Source organism: Protopterus annectens, chromosome 9.part0 (assembly GCF_019279795.1).
Source record: "Protopterus annectens isolate FY-2018-M chromosome 9.part0, PAN1.0, whole genome shotgun sequence".
NCBI lineage: Eukaryota > Metazoa > Chordata > Ceratodontiformes > Protopteridae > Protopterus > Protopterus annectens.
The window spans coordinates 480,948,172-480,965,510 of NC_056743.1; the positions used below are offsets into that span (position 1 = coordinate 480,948,172).

The following is a 17,339-nucleotide window of genomic DNA, read 5'->3' on the forward strand; positions in this document are numbered from 1 at the left end:
TCAATCCCTACACTCTTAAAGAAAAACACATTGATTTCTAAAGTAGTCTGCATAAAATGTATTAATCACGACATTTGCAGACATTGTCTTTTTTTGTAACAGTGTTCTTAATTTGTTCTTGATGCAGCTTGTAATGTTATGCACTTCATACTATTTGTGTTTACTAAAAATGGCAGATACGTAGTCATTGTCTCTGCTTTATTCCAGGTATTGGCTGAAGAGGCTCCATTGATCAGTTCATTTAGCAGTTTAACAAATGGAAAATAAATAAACTGATATTACCTGTTTTGGTCTTTGTGTTACTTGGGTTATAGGGCTAAATGCGCCAGGAGCACTTAAAAATCTTTTTCTTATTCTGGCTTCCATCAGAAAGGAGGCAGTGCTAAGATGGCATCGGCTAATGAACAATATTGGCAATGACTCTTCTGTGACATCAGCTAGATCTATATGCTGGGGTACTTTTTTTTTTAAAGAGAGGGAACACTCCATCTTGGATCCATTTATTGTTTTCCTACTTCACTGCAGCCTTATGGTTTTCCTATACTGTTGGATTATAGCTACTTAATTTTTCATTGTTGTTTTGTCATCCACTCCTTGTTATCTGTGAGTACATAAAAACAAAGAAAATTAAGTTTTCTCTTGTGTTTTTGTTTTCAACTATACCTGTATGCTTTATGTTTTCTGGCCATGAAACAAAAGAGATTTCTAGTGGTGGATTGGGAAAGCTCCTAGTCAAAATATTGTAAATTAAGAGGATACAATTAAAATTTTGCAAAATACATTCTGAAAAATGCAAACATAAAAGATATGAATACACATTTAAATTAAAATAGGTGAGACAGAACTACTTTAAACTGAAAACAGAGAAAATATTTTTTCTGCAGTGGGGATCCCCTGCCTCTCTGTATGGCATTTCCCGTTCACACCTCACATAAATTAACCTGTGAGTGTGATGCATTTGTTGATCTTGAAGCATGTTAAAGAACTGCTGCAGTATGCATCATTTGGAAGAGTTTTGCAAATTTTAATGAATGTCACATTTACTGAAATAGGTTACAGCTGAATTGCGTAGTTCACATCAAAGAGAGCATTGATGTTTTGAATCACATGAGTATCTTTAACTGATACCATGTTATATTATTTGTGAACCCTTGCACAGGTCCCTACAGTTAAAAGTGCATCGGACACTGATATCCTTCAGAAGGGACTCACGGAAACAGATAGCTGGTGCCAGAGCCATGGCCTGAAGTTAAACGCCAAAAAATGTATAGTCATACCCTTCGGGAAAAACAAGGTAACCCCAAGCTACCATATAGGTGGCAATCCACTAAGCACAGAAGAGGTTATCAGGGACCTGGGGACCCAGGTTGACAGTGGCCTTTCTTTTGACACTCACATTGCTAAAGTGGTTAGAAAGACCTTCTACATTGCCCACCTGATCATGAAGGGATTCACATCCAGATCTAGTGAGGTCATTGTTCCTAGTCAAAATATTGTAAATTAAGAGGATACAATTAAAATTTTGCAAAATACATTCTGAAAATGCAAACATAAAAGATATGAATACACATTTAAATCCACCAAAATAGAGACAGAACTACTTTAAACTGAAAACAGAGAAAATATTTGCTGCAGTGGGGATCCCCTGCCTCTCTGTATGGCATTTCCGGTCACATAAATTAGCACCTGTGAGTGTGATGCAGTTCTGTTCAAAGAACTGTGGAAGAGTTTTGCAAATCGGGGTTTAATGAATCATCTCTGGGTCACTGCTGGACAGAGGCACAACAAACTAATGGGCACAGTATTTTTTCATATAAGTATCTTTAACTGATACCATGTTATATTATTTGTGAACCCTTAGGGCAGATAGCCTAGTATAAACCTATGAACCTATGAACCTATAGGTGAAGGTCTCACGCCAGGTTGTGTGAATGACGTGATGAATCTAACTACGTTGCTGGAGATGCACTACATGATTCATTTAATAATTTTCACCACCTGTGATGAGTCACGCACGTATTTAAAATAATACTGTGTCTGCATGAAAGTAAAATTCATGTTTTGTTTCCACTTAAATGCTACTACAGAACATTTTGTGTTACCATAAAATAATTCAGCATCTGCCACAGGCTTGACAACAAGATGATATTGAGCAGTGTTTTCTCTTTGGAAAAAAACAGTTATATTGAGGAAATACTTGCCTTTTATGTAATCTTTCAGAACAAAAATTAAAGCAGAAGAAACAGATACATTCACTTCCGGACACTGGAATTGTCTTGAGAGATATGATCAGTAGACTTGTATTAAATATGTTTGCATTGCTTCTTAGAGGTAAGAGACTACATCACATTCTCATCCTCTTCCTTTGTCATCCTGTTTTCAGGGACGTCCGGTTGTCATCTGTGATAAGGAGGATTATGAAACAATAAAGAACACTAAAAGGACAATTAAAGTTCCTCGTACTGTAGACTGTTTGCAGGGAATCCTGAGTGTTATTCCATTGCAGTTGCTTTCTTTTCACTTGGCTGTGCTCAGAGGATATGATGTAAGTATAGCACAGTGTTATGAATGTTTTTGATGTTTATGAATAAGTAGTGCAAGCCATTACAGTATTTTCTTCTCTTTGCATCCCATAATGTCCATGTTGCAGCAAAGTAGCTGTATTTCATTGCCTTAAAAGTTTGGTGATAATTTCTATTACTAAAGGTTCTGATAACTATATTTATACTCCATTTGCCTACAGCTGTACATATTCTAATAGTGCTGGTTTGACTTGCTTTTCACTGCCTGACTGTTGCTGATCTCTGTCTTTGCAGATGATGAATAACAAACATCTAATTGGTGAGAGGAGCTGAGAAATAGCATTCCTCATTTAAATGGAAGCATTTAGAGGCCTCTTTATGTAGCTGTAGTGATTGTTTAACTTGCTTTTCTCTGTCTGACTATTGCCGATCTGTCAGCATTTGATTTTTGGGTTGAAGTTATTCATTTAAGGTTTGGTTACTTCTATTTTTTTATCTTTTTTTCTTGTATTGCATTTTGTTTTAAGTTTTCTGTTCTTTTGGAGTTTTAAGAAGTCTTGGATAAGGTCAGTTTTTAATGTTAGAAAATAATTCTTTGCAGACAGTGAATAACATCCATCCAATTGATGGGAGTAGCTGAGAAATAGTGTTCTTCATTTAAATGAAAATATTTAGAGGCATCTTACTTAACTGTAGTACTTGTCTGATTTGCTGTTCTCTGCCTGACTATTGCTGATCTCTGCATTTGATTTTGGAATGAAGTTTTTCATTTAAGATTTGGTTACGTCTGTTTTTTTTTTTTTTTTTTTTAATCATTTTCCTTATTTTGCATTTTGCTTTGTTTTAAGTGTGTTCTTTTGGAGTTTTAAGAGGTTTTAGCTAGGATCAGTTAGAAAAGTTAGCAAAGAATTCTTTGCAGACAGCGAATAACATCTATCTAATTGGTGGGAGGAGCTGAGAAATAGCATTCCTCATTTAAATGGAAATATTTAGAGGCATCTTTATTTAGCTGTAGTGCTTGTTTGACTTGCTGTTCTCTGTCTGAATATTGCTGAGTAGGTACCTAGGTGAATACTAGGCTAACTGTCCCAAAGGACCATTTTAAGCCTAGCCGATATGCTGAGGTCGGAATCAACCCCTGTACCTTTTGTCAGTGAGGTGAAGACGTTAGTCATTATGCCAAACTCACATCTCTGTCTGCACTTGATTTTGGATTGAAGTTATTTATTTAAGGTTTGGTTACTTTTCTGACCCACCTGCTGTGCTACTTTTGTACTTTTAAACTTGGTGGCTTTTGAGTTGCCTGATTTTGGATACTCATCCCAGTTCCATCTCATCAGCTTATTCTACTGAGCACTGAGATCAGCTGGGAAGGCCTTCCCCTTAGTCTTTTAAACTTGTGTTATCTTCTGTTTCCTCCCTTCCGACTTACCAAAAATGAACCTTATTCAACTGATTTTACTGTATCTATGCTTCTTCCTACTTTATTATTTTGTTTAGCTTTTTGCTGCATGTTCTTAGTGTTCAGTTGCATTTAATCTGCTGCATTTGTTACCACTTGTTAGTAACCTGAACAAATTGTAATTATTATTCTGAGCCTCTTAGTTTTGATTTAAGCACTTGGGCTTCAAGCTAGTTGTCTTATGTAAGGAGGGTTTGTGGTCTACATTCCTGTGGCAGGAGAGGCAACTTACACCCTTCTGAACTGGGAATTGCTGGTTGAAGACTTATTGTGTCTGTTATTCTAAGTGTCTTAGTTGTGGTTTAAACACTTAGATTCCAAAACAGTTATTTTACATTAAGGAGGTTTGTGGTCTGCACAGTTGTGAGAGGAGCCCTTCTGAGCTAGGAATTTCTGGTGAAGGCTTATTGTACCTGTTATTTTAAGGGTCTTTGTTCTGGTTTAAACACTTGGGCTCCAAGCCAGTTATTTTTCATTAGGAAGGTTTGTAATTCACACTTTTGTAGCATTACTGTCTAGACAGATTTTTTTAACTACTAGAGTATCTAGTGGGCTCATCAAGTTCCTTGCCGTATTGACTTGTTCAGTATTTAAGTTTTTCTCAGTCGTCCCTAGTAGATCAGTAATTGTGGATATGCACTTCCTGACTCTCTTTATGGCCAGTCTAGTTGAGATGGGTATTTTGAGGCATTGTAGCAATTGCCTCATGTACACTGACAACCCACTTATTCTTAATAAAACAAATACAGTATGTGAGAGGTGTAAGTACACTTTAACTCTATAGGCAACTCTCTCTCATACAACCAAAACTAATACTAAAGAGGTTGTCAGTGACACTTGCATCATGCCGTACTGCACAGGGTAAAGACACTATACATAAAACTACGTATGCTGAGGCACTTGCAACCTTCTTAAAACACTAAGACCTCCTGCACAGTACAGTCAAAGAAAGGGTCCTCAGCCATCATGTAAACAGTCCTTCAAAACACCAGTCACAGTTTCACATAGTAACACTGTATCCAGTGGCTCCACTGCTCAGCCCTTAAGGCATACCAGCACACAGCCAAATTTTCTGGTGTTTGGTGATTCTGTGGTGGGTCCACACTGATGTCCCCCTCACCAGACTGAGTAAAGAGAGAGTCACGGCTAATTGCCTTTCTGGGGTAGGATAGGTCACTGAACCACAGGTACCAGAATGACTCTGTCATAATCCGTGTGGGTGTTAATGATCTGAGACGTACCTCCCTTGTCTGTATAAAGTGAGACATGATTACGCTCGATGATTACGGGTGTTTGGCAAGTATTAGCCTAGGAGTGAGCAGCATACTACCTTCTCCAAGGATGGTGCCACTTTACCAACAGAAAATGATTGATTATTGCAATTGGCTTAGCTTCTGGTGTCAGTTCAGGGGGGTACAGTATTTGATGGCCTGGAAGGACATGGTTGACAGACCATGCTTCTTTGACAGGGATGGTCTGCACTTAACCGCTCTAGGATTTCAGGTATTGGCAAAGACCTTTTCCACTCCCAAACTGCCTTTTTTAGGTAATGCCAAACTGATAAACCTACCAGCTTAACTGAGCCTCTGAAGGAATATCTGAAGGTGGTACTGCTCAATGCTAGATGTCTTAACAAGTAACTCCGCTACCTTTTAAACCTTTCTGTCTCTGGAGACTGTAGACATCTGTGTAGTAATGGAGACATGGTTAAAAGTCGCTTAGAGTGCCCCAGCAGTTATAATGCCTTTCACATCTTTAGATCAACTACTGCACAGGAGGGAACTAAAGGTGGAGGATTCTCAGTCTGTGTTAAAAACAGTCTCACATCCAAACTGGTTAGTGTATGACCCACTGGAACTCATACATATGCAAGCCACCATAAACAAGGTGTACCATATCCTTGCAACTTATAGGTCCACCTCCATGTCCCATGAAATCCATACTGCCTATCTCAATGTACTGGAGTCCCACACCATTCAGCCCACTACTATATTCATGGGAGATCTCAACCAGCAATCTGTAGATTGAGAATCCTACATCACTTTTAATGCACAAGCCCAGCTAATCCTAAATTTTGTTAATACCAACATCTTGTAACAGTGTCAGAAGAAAACATTCAAACGAATCACATCTGTCTCAGGTGATGAATTTTCCTTTATTAGCAGTTAACCAGATTACACAGCATGTTGGCCAAGATGTCCGGTCTGGACTGATCTGATCTCCTCTGATCTGATCAACTTGTTTACTGACATCAAATTTTATACTGCAAGCAAAACAACTTTTTGTTACATTTCTGACCGTTGACAGTTGGCTATGAAAAACATATAGGATAAACATGTTTATCACAAATTACCTCAAACCCACAGCTAGTACAGAATGTTCAAGAAGTACAAAATGTTCAGTTCAACAACGGTAGCTCAAATTTTCCAGGACACACAGCCTGCCCCAGTAAATTAACTCTTACTTGGCCGTGCGTCCTTATCCCAGGCTTCACTGAGCTATAACCAAATCTCTTTATTCTGAAATGTAGAAAACAGATATCATTCAGGTTCATAAGCAATGCTGCATTTTGTTCACAGATGAGGCCCATCTTTGATAGGCATATCCCAACAAATAACATGTTCACTTTGCAAGAACAGGAAAAAGACAAATAACAGTATGTTTTTAAAACTTTTTCTCTTAACATTTCCCTCCTGAAAACACTTTTATTTGTCTTTTATTTCAGCAATATATGGTAAAAACTAAGTTTTTCTTTGCATACATTACTTCATTGGCAAGACAATTTTTTAAACTTCAAAAACATTTGCAAAGAGTCACATTTCAATGTATTCACTTTCACCAGTCTGTTGCAATTGCTGGTACATCGTCTTCGTAACAGCAGTATCAACCAGTCTTTGTAGAAGACCTCTGATACAGAGTATACAACAACAACCACATACCACCACAATAGCCACAGCAACTCCAACGGACACCAGGAAACTGCTGATGAGATGACTCCATTTTCCAAACCACGCTTGTAGAAAATCTGTAAAGGGATTATTTACCCCAGAGTTCTCTGCCAATTCTTCGGATAACATCTCCAAACCTTTCAAAGCTCGAGTGATACTTCCATCAGGCGCAGTGTTGTTTGGAATATATGTACAACAGAAAGTCCCAAACATCTTGCAAATTCCTCCTTCTTTGGCCAGGAGCATATCCAACGCAATTCGATTTTGCCATGCCACCTGCGAAGTGGCCTCCAGTTGTTCAGCAATTCCTTTCAATGCATCTTTGGTATAGTTCACAAAATGCTGCTGGTTATAGTAAATGTAGTTGATCCAGTCCACATTCTTATTAGGTTGAATCCAGACAAAGATGGATGTAAAACCAGCTGCTATTTGGTTTATTGCTTTGTATTCATCAGGTATGCCTCTTGGTACGCCAATGCTATCGATGTAGACACCATTATCGAAAGATTGCTTCAATGCCTCTCTTTTTCTCCTACTCAACCACTTCGGCTTTATTTCAAGTTCTCTTACGAAATTGCTTGCTGGAACTGGGAAAATGTAGAATGGCAGAATTAACTTTACAAGTGCACAAGTTCCCTTCCAGGGAATCGTAAGCCTTGATCTGAGTTTGTTGTCTCCACATAACCACTATACGTCTGCTAAACTATGAGTTTGGTTCTCCAGAAATGGATTCCCATTGCCATTCACAGTAACATTGCAATAGTTCTGTCCCATATTGCCATAATTTTTCCCTGTGCCATCTCTGGAAATGCATATATACGAACCTGGATAGGAAATCGCTGCAGGCGGTTTCTCAACTTTGCTTATGACCGGAAAGCGCTGAGTTTCATCTTTGCATTTATCTTCAGTTTTGTTGAAGAATAATTTCAACAGACACGTTAGGTTACCTTCATCTTGCATCAATGGGACTGTTGCTAATTGCTGTTTACCTTCAGCACAAGAAATACAGTTCTCACGATGTGCTTCTCGGGTACTATATCTAACCCAAGATAACCATTCATTATGGTGTACGAATCCCGTCTCAAGTAACAATTGTTCTTCTTTTGTGAAGGAAAAATCTGCTTTATTTGTAGCATTCTTAAGGCTTTGTACTTTAAGTTGGAGGGTCCCCAAAGGATCAGTTCTAGTTGGAAGAGACACTCCGATTCCATAAACTCCTGAATCACTTTCTTGTGGTGACACAATGGTTATAGTAACTACTCCGGTACCTTGGGAATGCACAATTTTTATTCTTTGTTGCCTGCTTTTATCTTTCTCTGGTATCACTGCACCACTTGTTTCCCATCCAGTCACATCTGTTGACCACCAAACACTTGACCAGGACGTACAGTCTCTATTGCACAAGTATTTTGCACGAGTCAAGAAATTATTATTGTTCCGTTTAGAACAGTCCAAAATTCCTTCACAAAGTTTCACCTTGAACACAGTAGTAACACCTGTTTGTGCTTGCAGCACCACCATTCCTTTTTCTCTTGCAACTGTTCCTTCTCGTATGGACATATTTACTTTCGCCACCAAAATCATCATCATGTGACAGTTCGAGTACCAGTTGAACATGGCCATCCTCCCTAAGGACTACCTCACGCCGTTGGTTTCTTCACTGGGTTTGAGACGAACTAACCCCTATCGGGCTAATCCCCCTTTGTAGCCAGACTTTGCGCTCAAAGGACCGGTGGAGTTTGACCAATATCAATGGCAGAAGGAAGAGCCTTGAGTTTTTTACAGTGGGTGATATGAATCCACAAAGTCCTCTCAGCGATCTTTACAGCCGTAGGTGTCGAGATAAGTACTTGGTATGGGCCTTCCCACCTGGGAGATGACCAGTTCTTTCACTTCACAATTCGGATCCACACCCAGTCCCTGGGTGCCACGCTTAACAAGGTTTCATTTCTGGAATCTGCAAAGGAGTCATTGGTTACAAGAGATTTGACATTTAGCAGCTTCTTCATATAATCCGCTAGATCCTCACCCCCCTCACATTCCGCTGGCAACAATCCTTGCCATAGCGGGACGTAATATGGTCTCTCAAACAAAAGTTCAAATGGTGTAAGTCCTTTGTAGGAAGGTGAGATTCGCATGTACAGGAGTGCCAACGGAAGGCACGCAGTCCATGACTTATGTGTTTCTGCCATTAGTTTGCGGAGCTTACTCTTCAAGACACCGTTGTGTCTTTCCACCAGTCCAGCTGATTGGGGATGGTAAGCACAATGATTTTTGAGATCAATTTGAAACACTTGACCCAATTTCTGAACAATCTGGTTAACAAAATGAGACCCATTATCACTGTAAATGTGTCTTGGTAGGCCAAATCGGGGAATTGTTTCTGTAGTCAAAAGGTTTGCTACTGTTTGTGCATTCGGATGCTTCACTGGAAAAGCTTCTACCCATTTAGAAAAAGCATCAATAATGACTAAACAGAACCTTTTTCCCTCTGAGAGTGTCAATTCAATAAAGTCCATACAGAGTGTGTGGAATGGATACGGAGGGGTAGGGAATGCCTGCTGAGACTTCTTAATTCCCCCTGAGCATGATACTTTGCACATAATAAACAAGATAAACAGAATTGCTTTGCATAAGTTGAAAACCCTTTACACCAAAATACCTTAGACACTATTTGAATCATCGTCTGTACTCCTACATGGACAGGTCCATGGCTAACCAATGCCGCATACCTAAAAAGGTTTGAGGGTAATACCATTTTGCCATCTGATGCCCTATACAACCCACTCTGTTGAGTGATACCATATTTTACCCAACGACAGTTTTCCTTCTGTGTCGTCATTGTTTGCATTACTTTTAGTGTCTCTAAGTCTAAGAGGTGTCTGGGCTCCAAATCATTATCATGTAAAAGCAAATCATTTTCTTGAGCTGCTTTTTTTGCAGCCATATCAGCAAGGGCATTTCCCCTGGAGACAGGATCTTTTCTGTTGGTATGTGCGGAACATTTACATATCGCTGTCTGAAGTGGTAGTTGCACTGCATCTAACAACTGCAAAATTAAATCTCTGTGATTTATTGGTTTGCCTGTCGCAGTAACCATTCCCCTATTCTTCCATAGTTGAGCAAAAACATATACAGTGGAGAAAGCATATTGACTATCTGTATAAATTGTCAATTTTACCCTCCCCTAAGGTACAAGCTCGAGTCAAAGCCACCAACTCAGCTGCCTGCGCAGAATAAATGTTTGACAATCCTTTTGCCTCCAAAACTTCAGTTTCTGTGGTGACAGCATACCCTACTAGTGTTTTTCCTACAGTGTCTTTCTTTGCTGATCCATCTACAAACAAAACGAGATCAGAATCTATCAACAGAATATCCGTTAAATCTGGTTGGGGAAGTACGAAGTACTTTGTCATGAATGCTCTCTAAACAAACGTGTGGAGTACCTTCTTCTGGAGTCGGCAAAAGTGTCGCCGGATTAAGAGTAGTACATCTTTCTATGGTCATATGAGGCTGTGTCAGCAGCACTGTCATACACGACAAATGTCGACTAGGAGATAAAAAGGTTATCTTATCTTGCAAAAGTATAGTAGCTACTGAATGTGGAACCCGCAATTGTAATGGGTGAAACAAAACTAATGATGCTGAGGCTTGTACTACCATGGCAGCCGCCACCACAGCTTGAACACAATGCGGCAATGCCCTTGCAACAGGATCTAATCTGGAGGAGTAGACTATCGGCCTCTGTTTATCCCCATGTACTTGTACCAGAACCGAAGTCATATATCCTCCCTTACAATCAACCATTTGTACAAACGGCTTAGAATAGTTCAGAAAACCCAAAACAGAGGATCCTGCTATCAATTGCTTAATTCTAATAAATGCCTGTATTGCCTTATTTGTCCACTGTATATTATTCTTAGCCGCCATGGGAATATCATAGATCAGTGCGGTCAATGGCCCTACTTCCTCAGCATAGTTAGGGATCCAACTTCTACAAAAATTAGTCACACCTAAAAAGGACATCATCTCCCGCTTAGTCGTAGGCATAGGTGCCTCAAGAATTGCTTGTTTTCTTTTGTTCTCCAACTGTCTACCTGCCTGCGAAATTAAATAACCCAAGTACTTTACTTGTGCTTTCCACAATTGTAACTTTTCTGTATTTACCTTATGTCCTTGCTCAGCTAAAAAACTAAGAAGGGCAAGGGTATCTTTTCTACAACTTTCCTGCGTGGGTGAGGGCCAACAAAATATCATCTACATACAACAGAACCTGGCTTCCCTCTGGGGGGACAAACTGAGCTAAATTCGCAGCCATTTCTTGTGCGAATATTGTCAGACTCTCACAATAGCCCTGTAGCAATCTGGTGTAGGTGTATCTTTTACCTTGATAAGTGAATGCAAACCAAAATCTACTCTCCTTATGTAGTGGTATGGAGAAAAAGGCATTGCTTATATCTGTGACAGAAAAATATCTGTGCTGAGGTAATAAATCATTAAGTAATGTATAGGGGTCAGGGACCACCGGTGCTCTTGGGATCACAGTCGAATTAACTGCTTGTAAATCCTGAACCAACCTCCATGACCCATCCGGTTTCTTTACAGGAAACAACGGAGTATTGCAGGGCAAATCTGGGCATTAAACAAGAATTCCTACTTGTTTTAGCTGCTCAATGACTGGCTTAATTCCTTCCTCTGCTTGTTTACTTAGCGGGTATTGGTGCTTATGAGATCTAAAACCTGACTTTGGAGTTGTACAAACTTCACCTGCTGTTTTCATCAGTCCTACATCCCCTTTACCTTTTGACCATAAATCTACAGGTAAGGCACTTAACGCACTATCTTCCTCTTGAGTTAGGAGGATTTGTCATGCCATTTCTGTTTTGTCATCCCTGAGGTGCACACTTGGTTGTGCCCAAGTCACCCAATTTAATCTTTGTACCTGGATCTGTTGATCCTTCAACTGACTTTCGGACATTGTGTCCCAATTTGTCACCTTTTTCACCAAATCTACCCAATGTGTCCCCACCGCTTTAGTAATTGAAATATGTGGGGTATAACCTGAGCAATATAAAGAACTCATTTCCTTGGTCAAAGCACAGGTCACTACTGTATTACCTTGCTTATCCCAAAACATATCATTCAAAATTATCCTTGCACATTTGTGCCTAAAGAATTATTTTTCAAATTCTTTATCAGGACCAGGGGCCTGTCTGTAGTACATAGTACAATGTAAGTGCGCCGCAACCTGCGGTGACCCGCTCCTAGATTTACTTAAAGCTAGGTTGATCAAATCTGTATCAACCTTCCCCGGCCCGTTTGAAATCAAGTCCTGGCTATACCAGTAAAACAAGTCTTGTACTCCTTGTACCACCAAGCCATCCGCTAACCTTTTTGCCTCAATGCCTTTAGGTGTGGGAATTGCCGCTATTCCAAACAAATGCATCAAATCTCTTCCCAGCAAATTAACTGGACAAACTTTCGATATAATTACCCTACACCTAACAGTTTGGTTTGTTTGCGGATCTGTGAACAATAGAGGATGAGACAGTGGTTCCTTATAGATTTTCCGTTTGCCGCTTTCACAAGGACAAATTCATCTGTTTCGCAGTTCGGGGGTAGAACTGCTGGACCCAAAAGTGTACGCGATGCACCTGAATCACATAAAACTCCACTTTCTGTCCCTCAACCAAAAACTCTATCATGGGTTTTTGATCCAGATGCATAGCAATACCCAAATGTGCCAGGTTTATGACTTCACTGTCACAATCCCGCCCTTCCTTAATTTCCTGGGTGTCCTGACATTCATCGCAGAGAGTGTCTGCCTCATCATCATCACAATCATTCTCGCTTTCTTCTTCTCTACAATAATCACAGTAATGAATTTGGCACCTTCCTTTACTATCATATAGTCATGCGGAGCCCTTGTTCGTAAGCTGTGGGGGATGTTGCCACTCTTCGCAGTCGGCAGCAAAGTACCCACGTCTTCCGCATTAAAAACATTCTCCACGTTTTAACCTCCCCTCATATTCCTCTTAATGTCCACCCTGTTTATACGACGTGTCCCATTTTGGGCCCCCATGTCTTTGTACGCCACCACGGCGCCCTTGCCCCCTTTGGTCCTGTACCAAAAATATACCACCATCATCCCCTACCGCTAACACTTGTACTTTCTTTTTCTTTTTTAAATTGAAATGTCACTCAGCATGCCATGCATATTCAAACAAAGGTTGCAGTCTACATGTTCTGTGATCAACCATATGCTTAGTTATAAAACTATTTATTGGAGCCTTACAACCGTTAAGAAAAGCATTTTTCAATTGCTGTTCGTACGGACTATCAGTAGTCTGATCCTGCGGAATCATCATTCCACAATGGTTATTGAACACTTCTGTCAATCTTACAATATAGTGATCTACAGATTCATCATCATTTTGGATGCACTGATTTATTACTGTCCAATCTGCTCTTGGACGCCACTTATCAGAAATTCTCTTCAACAGATCAGTGACTCGCGTGTCTAACACCCCAGAATTATGCTTTAATGTAGTGCCGTCATCTGCCTTACATGTCCAAGTACCACAAACTAAGTGCCAATCTGGACCCAGGATTTGTCGCACTACTTGTTCTACTTCTAAACCATTTAGATGATAACTTAAACGCATACCAACTATGTCCTCAGAAAACTTTTGAAAATTAACCTTGGGATGAGGAATACCATCCGTAGCTCGTTTTATATCCTCTCTAGCCCAGGGACGATAAACTAAAATAGTTGGCTCTTGTCCAACATCCCCTGCTTGTAGGTTTGCAACTTGTATTAAGGGAAGGGCTTCTGAGTGGTCAGGAAGTTTAATGGCCCAACGTCCTTGCCCTGCTGGTCCCGACCTTAACTGCATAGGTTGGTCTACCTGTTGCAAAGCAACCTTGGGTACTACGGGAATTTGCGGGTAAATTGGAGGGGTCACAATGTTTCCTTGAGCAGCCAGTAGCCCACCCTGCTGTACAGATCCCACATCTTCAGACTGATATTGAGGAGGTTCCGCCGGTACAGCAGCAGCAATTTCCCCATACGGTGGGGCAGTTGCCTGCCTTTGTACCGCACAAACTGTATGCTCATCCTCCTTATCTAAAAATAAAGCTACTTTTCCACTTGGCACCAGTGATCCCTTTTGATTTATTTTTTCTTTTTTCTGGCACTGTTTTTCTTTTATAGCTCATTTATTTGCCTCTTCTAACCATTTTTGTGCTTGGGGAAATCCCAACTGTCTTTGTTTTTAGTTCTAGTTCCGCATCTCTTTTCAAATCTCTAACCAATTTTGCACAGGCATTCTTATTCAGTGTACCATCAAAATCATATCTCGACTTCCACTTTTTCAAAAATTTAACATTATTTTTGTTTAAACCTTTCATATACTTAGCATCAACATTTAAACAGGCATCACTCTCACACTTGCAGCAACTCGAACCCATGTTTCCCCTAGATTTCTTATTTTACCTTTCCCTTTTTTTTTTTTTTTTTTTTTTTCCTTTTCTCAGGTATTTAGGACTGTATCAAAATTATTTTACAGGGCTTATTATAAAATGGGACTATCTTAATGGGTGACCCTAACAAAATAATCTTAACAAGTAATCCTACCCACCCTTAACTAAAAATAAAACCTTGTCGACAAGATTAAATTAAATTAAAAGAAATTTATTTTTCATCCTACCTGAACCAGATGAGACTCCGTTTCCCCTTTTTGTTCAGAAACCCAGATAGGGATCAGAGAGCGGCCGGCCTCTTTTCAACAACAAATCAGTCGGAGGGCTTTCAGTCGAGGGAATCTTAAGATGAGAAACCCTCACCTGCACAGGTTTTTCGGTCTCTCTGTCGGTCTGATCCGTATCTTCGTAGAGGTTTCCGGTCTGAAAGACCAACATGTCAGAAGAAAAAATTCAAACGAGTCACATCTGTCTCAGGTGATGAATTTTCCTTTATTAGCAGTTAACCAGATTATACAGCATGTTGGTCAAGATGTCCGGTCTGGACTGATCTGATCTCCTCTGATCTGATCAACTTGTTTACTGACATCAGCTTTTATACTGCAAGCAAAACAACTTTTTGTTACATTTCTGACTGTTGACAGTTGGCTTTGAAAAACATATAGGATAAACATGTTTATCACAAATTACCTCAAACCCACAGCTAGTACAGAATGTTCAAGAAGTACAAAATGTTCAGTTCAACAACGGTAGCTCAAATTTTCCAGGACACACAGCCTGCTCCAGTAAATTAACTCTTACTCGGCCATGCGTCCTTATCCCAGGCTTCACTGAGCTATAACCAAATCTCTTTATTCTGAAATGCAGAAAACAGATATCATTCAGGTTCATAAGCAATGCTGTATTTTGTTCACAGATGAGGCCCATCTTTGATAGGCATATCCCAACAAATAACATGTTCACTTTGCAAGAACAGGAAAAAGACAAATAACAGTATGTTTTTAAAACTTTTTCTCTTAACAAACAGTCATTCCATTCACCTACCAGGGGTACACACATTCTTGACCTTGTTCTCATGAACATGGGGGGGGGGCTGATGTTCGTTACCCAATGTAATATTTGCTTGTCAGATCTGACCATAAGGCAGTACTTCTTGAAATAAAATTAAATCCAGGGATCCAATGAAACCAAAAACCTGTAATCTCTCTCTTGTTGTTCTTCTTTTGGCTTTTCCCAGCTAGGGGTCGCCACAGCGGAACTCCAGTCTGCTAATGATTGGCAGTAGATTTTTACGATGCCGAGGTGCCAGCCCGACACCCAACCTTCAACGAAGGCACGCCCATTTACGCATGTCTTTTGAATGCCACTTGACCGTGGGGAGGACATGCAGACTCCACACAGAAGGCGCTTCAGCCGAGAATCGAATGGAAGAACCTCTTGCTGTGAGGTGACAACGCTACTGCTGCACCACCGCGGCTTAGCAAAATTCCAAGCACCTGAAATCCCATTAAACACTATAGCATACACTGAGGTATTTACAAAATCTCTGTACAGCCATATTGATAGCTGTATAGAGCGAGCTGTGCCCATTGTATTAAGAATAAGACAAACTCAAAAAACAAGCCACACTGGTGAAATCACAATATCTATCAGTTATACAACAAAATAAAAATTAAAACCTTGGCCAAGCATAGGAGGAACAAAGCTATACATACTAAAATCCCCCTGACCAATCTAAACAGGCAGCTAAGAGGGTTAATTAATACTTGAAAGGCTAAATTTGAAGAAGAAATAGAGTCTCAGGCAAAGGACAACCACAAAGCTTTCTACAGCTTTGTCCGTAACCTCAGAGGAAATGCACAAAAAAAAAAGAATGTAAACAAAGCTTACCTTGACATAGCCAAGGATTTTTACAAGCTCTCTAACTCAGGTATAAACCCTTTTATCACCTACTGGATAACCAGCTGGCTCACTGATAGGCCCCTGGAGGTCAAAATAGGTGAGGCCACCTCCACCAAGAGGCCATTCACTAGCATTTCTAAAAAAATCAAAGCAAATGCTGAAAGTTTATGGCTGACTAAGTTTGCAGATGATTATAAGCTGGGAGTTTTCATCGACTCCCCTGCAAACACTAGCATTTTTCAAGGTCTGTCTCTGACTAACAAACGATACCAAACCCATACTCTTAAACTTAATTCTAAGAAATGCATAATTGTACCCTTTGGGAACTCAGCTATCCCAGCTAATTACCATGCTGATAATACACCCTAAAAACTCTCTGGGGTGTTATTTCTAGCTGCTTTATAGTTTTCAATGATTTGAGATTCGATGATATGAGCTTTCGACGATTTGGTCTCGATGATTTGAAATTCGATGAAATGATAATTCGATGATATGAAGTGGAACCATATATATATATATATATATATATATATATATATATGTGTGTGTGTGTATATATATATATATATATATATATATATATATATATATATATATATATATATATGTGTGTGTGTGTGTGTATATATATATATATATATATATATATATATATATATATATATATATATATCTATATATGTGTGTGTGTGTGTGTGTGTATATATATATATATATATATATATATATATATATATATATATATATATATATATATGGATCTATCTGACTAGATCGACAGTGCAAAACACCGACAACAACTTCACCGACACCAAATCATCGACAGTTCACAAACACGACACCTCATACACTCGACACATCATAACAACAAACAAAACAAATCCCCTGTCCAAAACCCACACACACAACACAAGCACACCAAAATCCTTACAAACCAACACTAACCCATACATACACAACTATCCACAGCCCTAACCGAAACCCTAACCCTAAGGTCCGTCACTATCGCACACTCACCTAACC

The 17,339-nt window shown here is 39.6% G+C and overlaps 1 protein-coding gene across 1 annotated transcript in view; it reads left to right on the plus strand.

Annotated features, from left to right (window-relative positions):
• The window catches only part of LOC122811285 (glutamine--fructose-6-phosphate aminotransferase [isomerizing] 1), a 1,619,377-nt gene that overhangs the window by 1,530,816 nt on the left and 71,222 nt on the right, over positions 1-17,339 (plus strand). Inside the window, exon 18 of the mRNA XM_044083027.1 lies at positions 2,384-2,545. Within this exon, the coding sequence (XP_043938962.1) occupies positions 2,384-2,545 (162 nt within the window). The remainder of the gene's footprint in view (positions 1-2,383; positions 2,546-17,339) is intronic.